The sequence below is a fragment of the Monopterus albus genome, unplaced genomic scaffold, assembly GCF_001952655.1.
Source record: "Monopterus albus unplaced genomic scaffold, M_albus_1.0 scaffold373.1, whole genome shotgun sequence".
In the NCBI taxonomy this organism is placed as follows: Eukaryota; Metazoa; Chordata; class Actinopteri; order Synbranchiformes; family Synbranchidae; genus Monopterus; species Monopterus albus.
In genome coordinates, this window is record NW_018128253.1 from 271,232 (window position 1) to 279,495 (window position 8,264).

An 8,264-nucleotide genomic window follows, 5' to 3' on the forward strand; every position below is an offset into this window, starting at 1 on the left:
AGCATGCAGGGCTGTCTAGAGGCCACAAACTGGAACATCTTCAAAGGGGCCACAGATGACATCCATGAATATGCAGAGACTGAGTGACTGCATCAGCTGATGCACATCCATATGTGCACCAGCAAGAACTGTGTGTGTTTTCCCCAAACAGAAACCCTGGTTTAATAGGGATATAAAACAGAAAATCAGGAAGAGATGAGAGGCTTTGTAGTGGTTAACAATAAACAAGATTCCAGAGATAATATGTAATAGAACAGTATGTACTTCACATATAGATATTATTTGTACTAGTTGTGTGAGGGAGAGCCGAGTGGTTATGGGTTCATTAAGTTCATGTGAGTTGGATAATGGGCTTATGTTAGTTGGTCAAGATGTTTCCTATTTGTGAAGTACATCTCAGGGTGTTGTCTCCCAAAACTGGAGACAGGAAGCTAAGTTCAGAAATTGACGCAACAGCCTAAGGAGAGCTGCTGATAAAAGAGTGAGCCTGAAGGAGAGGGGATGACAATGCTAAATGATGTACTTTGTGGGGATGCTGACCCAGCCGGCTGGGGGGATGCTGAATTAAGACTGACTCGGGACCAACAACAAATGGCTTGACTGACTGGTGCTCTGACAATCTTCTTATGCTTTATCTATCACATTGCAGGAGGAGAGTCTCTGTTCTCTGATCTCTGTTCTCTGTTCCCTAACTACAAGATTATGTGTTTAAATACTACTCTATTCAGAATAATTGTAATATTAAATGATCCTTTAAATTGGGATGGTTTGTCTGAATTAATTTAGTCGGTATCACACTCTAGCCAAGACAGAGGTTCGGCATGTCGCCTAGGATCCTTTGCAACTTCTACAGCTGCATAATTGAGAGCATCTTGACCGGCTTCATGAACCTTCAACCTTCCGGTTGGGAGACGACTGCTCTACCCACCGCACCACTGGCAAGCAGCTTCAAATACCTGGGCGTCCACATCAGTGACGACCTCACTTGGACACTTAACACCACACAGCTGGCCAAGAAGTGAAATGCAGGACATCTAGGGTCAAAGGTTCAAGATTCAAAGTGTTTATTTGTCATATCCAGACTGAAAAACTCTTTCTTTCCCTCTGCCATCAGACTCCTAAACAGCTGACAGGAGTTTATTACCAGGAACTACGTCATGTAATGTCGACCTGTAGTGTTTACATTTTCGGTTTGCACATGCATAACTGCACATTGCCTGTTGCCTGCTGCACATGCTGCTCCCATGCAGCATACATTCTCTTATTACACTCATATATTTTTATTATATCTCTGCATTTGCTGCTTTAAAGTGCCTTAGATTTTGTGTTACTTATTTATCTACTTTATATTTCATTTGTATTTTGTGGCATTCATGTGGATGGCAAAGTAAGAATTTCATTGTACAGGGAAACACGTTTCCTAACTGTGCATATGACAAATAAACACTTTGAACTTTAACTACCTGACTCCTGTTGATGTTTATTGACATCAGAAGCCTCGTGTTGCCACCATCACTTTCTATGTTTAATGGGTGTGTTCAGTAAAGACATGAAAGATCATGACTGTGTTTTATCAGCTTAGAAATATTATTCATATATACAGTATATATTTGTTGATACAGTATTTGTGACTTTGGTGAAGATCTGATCACATTTCATGACCAGTTTATGCAGAAAACCAGGAAAATGCAAACATTGACATCACTTTTTCTTGTGAGTATATAAATACTGGTTTCCAACATTTCAGAGCAGATTTCCAAAGATAATTTTAGACATTTGATGATATATATTACCTTCATCATTGTCTCCATTGCATATTTGTTCTCTGCATGCTTTTTCTCTGCCTGGGATCTGGACTTTGAAAAAAGCTTTTCCTGGTATTTCAAAAGAGCCTGTTCTCTGATGTCTTTCTTTTTTAATTTATCATCTGAAACACAGTGACATATAATGGTAGATTAATTGTATGCAAAGGTATATGATACTTTTTATCAAGTCAAGCAGACAAAAAAAATAATGTTCCCTTTTGAGCTGAGTGTTTGATGATCTTTGTCTAGCAATTTTAATCTAACCTGGGGGTGGTCAGTGCATGGCTTGCACATGTAGTTGGGCACTAAGAGAAATCCAAACTTTCATCACAATAAAATATCATATTGGTTCTCTTAGACAGAAGTCTGGTGTTGGCCAAAGTCTAAAATTAGGCCACAATGCAATTTTGCTTTGATTCAATTCAGGGGACTGTGATTGATATCAAATGATTTTACGCTATGTGCCTATTCCATCCATCCATCCTAGGTCAGGGTTGGAGCATAGACTGACAAAATAAATTGAAAGCTTTGCCTTTTGGTTCAGCTTCTTCATTACAACAGTCCGGTACAATGTCCTCATTACTGCTGATGTTGTCCCTATCCGCCTATTAGTCTCATGCTCAATTTTATCCTCACTCATGAAGAAGACCCCGAGATACTTAAACTCCTTCACTTGGGGCAGCAACTCATTCCCAACCCGGAAGGAAAAGTCCTCTGGCAGAACACCATGGCCTCAGACTTAGAGGTGCTGACTCTCATCCCTGCTGCTTCACACTCAGCTGAAACTGCCCCAGTGCGTGCTGGAAGTCACGGTCTGATGAAGCTAGCAAAACCACATCATCAACAAATATTAACGATGCAATTCTGAGGTCCCTAAAATGGACATTTTCCTCCCTCCGGCTGCATTTTGAAATCCTGTCCTTGAAAATCACAAACAGAATCGGTGACAAGGGACATCACTGGCAAAGGCCAACACCAACTAGAAACGTGTCTGACTCCTTGCCGAGTATACGGACACAACTCTTACTCCGGTTACACAAGGACTGGATGACTCGTACCAGCGGCTCTGGTGCCACGAACTCTCAAAGTTCCCAAAATTTTTTTGATTCGAACACATCATTACAATTCAAATTTGTATCTTTTTTACCACGTTTGAACAAATGTTTGAAATTCAAATGAAAAGTGACAGCCCTATTATGGATTAATCTCTTAATCTGTTGATGTTCCCAATTTTCCAGAAGAAGAAAGCCACCCACCTTTCATGAAAGATTTAAAGACTAAGTCTTAGGACTCCACTCTGGAGGCATGGCTACTGGTTTAGTGAAATGACTACCAGGTCAGCTATATGCTCTTACTTGTAGTTATCATCAAATGCTCCCACATTTTATTGGTCCTCTTTGGCAAAGTGATGATTGCAACTCCATTTCCAATCTTTGCTGTGCTTCTGTCATCATCAACTGGTTCAAAGAGGAATGCTTCAAACAGATATGGTGGGTAATGCACCTGTACAGAAAATAAGGGGGGAATATAGAAATAAATAATGCAAATCAGTCAAATTATCCTTTTACACCAGCTTCTCTCTCTTAGAGAACTTTAGGGAAGTTTTACAGCGCTGTAGCAGCCTTTATGGTGCAGTGGTGAAGCTTTACAGGAAGGTTCTGAAAAAGAAAAAAAAAAACAGGAGACTGCATGAACAAAGGAGGAAAAGAGCAAGGCTCCATGTACCACTGTGAGCTTCAAAATGTTAGTACACTGGGCAGGTTGATGTTGCTGGTGACTGCTCATCAGAAATGTACAGCTCCAGATAAAGTATTATTTCACATCTGTCAAAGCACGTCCATCAGGCTTCAAAACTCAAGAATAAAGTCCGACTTTGAACACATGCGCAGTTTGTGGATCAGGTGCAATATGCCCGTGACCCTGTTGACATTTCCTTCAGCCAAAATCTTGTGGGGAGGTGACTTTAATATGGGGATGGATGATGCTGTAGATAGATGGCCCTCTAGAAGTACAAAAACATATATGTGGAACGCTTGGAATGATTGACATCAGGAGACATAGACATCCACAACAATTAGCTGATAAATCTAAATAATCCCAGACTGATTTGGGTTGATTTCCCACTATATTGGAATCAATGTGGAATCAGTCATGAGAGAACCCTTGATATTAACAGGTCATAAAGCTATTACAATTAAAATTAATATACAGGGACCATCTGTCAGTGAAAGTAATAAAGACTATCGGACTATTGGAAACTAAACATGTCTTTACTAAATAATGAGGAATTTTGAACCCTAATACCTGACCCTGGAAGCAAGCCAATCTCCTATACAATTATGGGAAACACTGGGAACTAATGAAGTGTGAAGTTAGAAAACTTGCAGTGTCAATGGGGAAAACAACTGCTAAAGCTAAAAAGGAAAAAGAATTTATAACGATTAGCAAAATAACAGAGCTCTCAGATAAAACTAGTCGACAGGGGAAGAACTGAAAGAATTAACATCCTTGTATGAAGATAAAGCTAAAGGGACCTCTGTGAGATCAAGCAGGAAGTAGATGGAAGAAAAAGAAAAAGAAAAAAATACAAAATACTTTAATTTAGTGAAAAATAAATGATGAAACTATCTTCTTTATGTAAATTCTGGGTTAATAATGTTGTGTGTAACAACCTTACCAAAATGGTAATTTTTGCCAAAATTTGTATACAACTAAATTCAGATAACTCAATAGAAACCGTTGATTTCTTAAAGAACATGTTGGATGATGTTACAGTTATAAATGAAAGTAGCAAGTTAATGTGTGATCAGAAAATCAACCTGACAGAGAAGGACAATAAGTCACCCGGGAATGATGGTTTAACAAATGAATTTTATAGGACCTTTAATAGTCACTTAGCCCTGTTCTTGGTTGCTATGTTTGATGAAGCAATAAAAAACAACTGCCTCCTACACTCTGTCAAGATCTTATTAAATTGATCCCTAAGCTAAGGAAGGATGCACTGTGATGCAAAAATATCTGCCAAGAGGTTAAAAACAGTATTAGAAATTATTGATGAAGAACAGTCTGGTTTTATGTCCGGCAGGAATATTTACAATAATATCGGACTGATTGATTATATGGATTTTATAAATAATAAACAGTTTCACTATGTTTGTTGATTTCTATAAAGCATTTGATACAATTAGTCACCAATTCATGTTCAAAGCTATAAAGGTTTTTGGTTTAGGGGAGGAATTTTTGAAAACAGTCAAGACTTTATATAATGACTGCAATAGTTCAGTGAAACTAGTTAGTGGCACTACATCGAGATTTCTAACTGCGCGTGGAATAAGACAAGAACCCTTAGTCCCTTTCTGTTTCTCCTTGCTACACATGTTATGGCAATTTATATTAAAAGAGGTCAGGCCCAAGGTATAGAAACCCTAGGTAGAGAATTCACATTATGCCAGCTGACAACTGTTTTTATCCAAAACAGGTTTGAGGTGATTAAAGTAATAGACCGTATTAATGAATTTTCTGTGGTAGCAGGTTTAAAAACGAGTGTCAACAGGTCAGCACTACTACCCCTGAAGAACTGCAACTCGACAGATGTGAACGGTATTCCAATTGAAAACACTGTTACACATTTATGTGTCATCACTGACAAAAGTGAGAGAAATCACAGTTGCTCACATTTTAATCCTATAATTGATCAAATAAAGAAAAAAATAATATTTGGCTACTCAGAGACCTGTCTATGAATGAAAAGGTTTTATTGTCTAAGGCTGAAGGAATATCTAGAGCCGTTTATGTAGATGCCCCCTAAAATATACTGGGAATTATATAAATGTTTACACAATTTTATATGGAGGAACAAATGTAAGACATTTTAAATAACTCCAAAAATAATGGTGCACTTGATGGTTTGAGCTTTGAAAAACTAAACCATACATTTAAAATAAATTGGCTAATTAAGTTGATAAAGAGACATTGATCTAGGCTTTGAAGATAATTTGATGGACAATGATTTTGTTTATTTTGTGCAATTAATCTTAATTAAAGGGAGGTTTACATTCATAAAAAGAAACGGACAGACTCCAGACTGAAACCAACACTTTTGCCATGGGTTATATGAATATGGTGCTACAATCAAAACTGCCAAGAATAAGAAAACTATAAAAACATATAACTTTTTTGTTTAATTTGATCTATATACATGATTTATCTCCCCTAAGGTTTTAATTTAAACATTTTTATTTCCATCCATCCATCTTTTTCCGCTTATCCGAGACCAGGTGGCGGGGACAGCTGTCTAAGCAGAGATGCCCAGACTTCCCTCTCCCTAGCACTTCCTCCAGCTCCTTCGGTGGGATACCGAGGCGTTCCCAGGCCAGCCGAGAGACATAGTCCATCCTGCATGTCCTGGGTCTTCCCCGGGGCCTCCTCCCGGTGGGACATGCCCGGAACACCCTAGGAAGGCACCCAGGACGCATCCTAAACAGATGCCCAAGCCACCTCAGTTGGCTCCTCTCGATGTGGAGGAGCAGCGGTTCTACTCTGAGCTCCTCACCCTATCTCTAAGGGTGCGTCCGGGCACCCTGTGGAGAAAGCTCATTTCGGCCGCCTCTATCCGGGATCTTGCCATTTCGGTCATGCCCCAAAGATCACGACACGACGGACCGGTACATTGACCGCATTACTGCAGAAGCTGCACCGATCCACCGGTCAATCTCCCATTCCATCCTTCCCTCACTCCTGAAAAAGACCCCAAGATACTTGAACTCCTCCACTTGAGGCAGGAACTCTCCACCAACCTGAAGGGAAAAAGTCTCCCTTTTCTGACTGAGAACCATGGTCTCGGACTTGGAAATGCTGATTCTCATTTTTACTTCATTTTATTTATTTATTTATTTTGCTTTGATCCCTTGGCATAAGCAGTGCTATTGTATATATTTTATACTTTGAGTTCTCCGTTAAAGTTAAAAATAAAATAAAATTATTTATTATAACTACTATAAAATAAAATTTCTTTGTATTCTTAGAAAAAACAAATGTACACTGCTCAAAAAATAAAGGGAACACATCAGATCTAGGATGTCTTATGTTGTGTTCCTTTTATTTTTTTGAGCATATGTATGCATGTTGACATTTGGCACGTGTTTTACGCCGGATGCCCTTCCTGACGCAACCCTGATTCGAACCCGGGCCGCAGCTGCGCCTTAACCACTAGCCTACTAGGGACAGACAAATACACACTGCATATTTTATATACAGTACGCTTTGACTTGTACAACAGTTTCTAGAAACAGTTTTGTGTACAACGTATTACTTTATGCCCAACCATAGACTAGACCCACATCACTGACAGCTGCTTTACCCCATAGTCATCTATTACCTGTGTCCTTGTTATTTTGAGTCATGCTTTTTATGCACCATAGCTGAAAAAGCCACATAAAATGCATTGTTTGGCACCAGCATACAATAAAAAGAAGTACATCGTTTATTATTGTTGATGGGTAACTTCACCTTGAGGTATTCGTCTGTAGACACGATGTCCACATTCCCAGCCTGCGCTCCTTTTAAAGGCACATTAATGTGGACGGTGGAGTAGGTCTGGCTCCACCAGTAGTCTGATACCAGGAAAGGCATTTTCGGTGCAGATAACGGGACTTTTAGCGTCAACCTGTTGTGTGCGGGCAGGTCGAGTCAGCAGCTACCACAGAGCAGCGGCTCCCCACTCCCGTAGCGATGTAGTGAGGCTAAACAGTCACACAAAAACCGAATCGTTGCGAAGAGCCAAACCTGCTTCTAGTGCAACATGGCGTGTGGTTACTATGGCGACAAGAGAGGCAGAATGCTGCCTTCACGTTTGTCTGAAAATCGGATCTGAGAGCTGTGACCAATAGGCCACGGAAATAATCAAACTCTGAATCTTTATTGGCCAATTGTGTTTAGACACAAGGGATTTGACTCCGGTGCATAGGCTCCCAATGTGCTTTGTAAGGCAACAATAAATAAAAACAATAAAACGTTATGTATTCAAATAGAAAAAAATGTTCAGTTAACAAATGTGCTAAACTGTGCAATCAGTAGGAGAAAGAATGAAAGAAATAGGAAAATGAATGGGAGAAAGAATAGGACAACAAACAAAACTGCACTGGGTGATTGCTCTGTCCTGTCATATGGTCATGGATTAACTGTTCATCAGAGTGATGGCACAGATAAGAAACTGTCTTTGTGTCTGGTTTGTTTTGGTCTACAGTGACCTGTAGCGCCATCGAGAGGACAGGAGTTCAAACTGTTGGTGTCCAGGGTGTGATGGGTCTGTATATATATATATAAGTATATATATATGTACAGTATATATAGTGTGTGTGTATATACACATATATATAAAAAAAAAATTCCCCACTCGCCCCCCACTTTGGGGCGGTCTTGTATTCCTTCCTTCAAGCTCGGGTCCACGGATCCTTCAGA

General features: G+C 39.6%; 1 protein-coding gene across 2 annotated transcripts in view; it reads right to left on the minus strand.

Annotated features, from left to right (window-relative positions):
* dnaaf4 (dynein axonemal assembly factor 4) overlaps nt 1–7,651 on the minus strand; it is a 49,215-nt gene extending 41,564 nt beyond the window's left edge. For both annotated transcript variants that reach the window (XM_020585695.1, XM_020585694.1), the window contains exons 1-3: nt 7,314–7,651; nt 3,161–3,308; nt 1,794–1,927 (exon numbers count right to left, since the gene is read on the minus strand). In XM_020585695.1, coding sequence (XP_020441351.1) covers nt 1,794–1,927; nt 3,161–3,308; nt 7,314–7,436 — 405 coding nt within the window. In that variant the 5' untranslated portion in view covers nt 7,437–7,651. The remainder of the gene's footprint in view (nt 1–1,793; nt 1,928–3,160; nt 3,309–7,313) is intronic.
* Between the last annotated feature and the right edge of the window lie 613 nt (nt 7,652–8,264).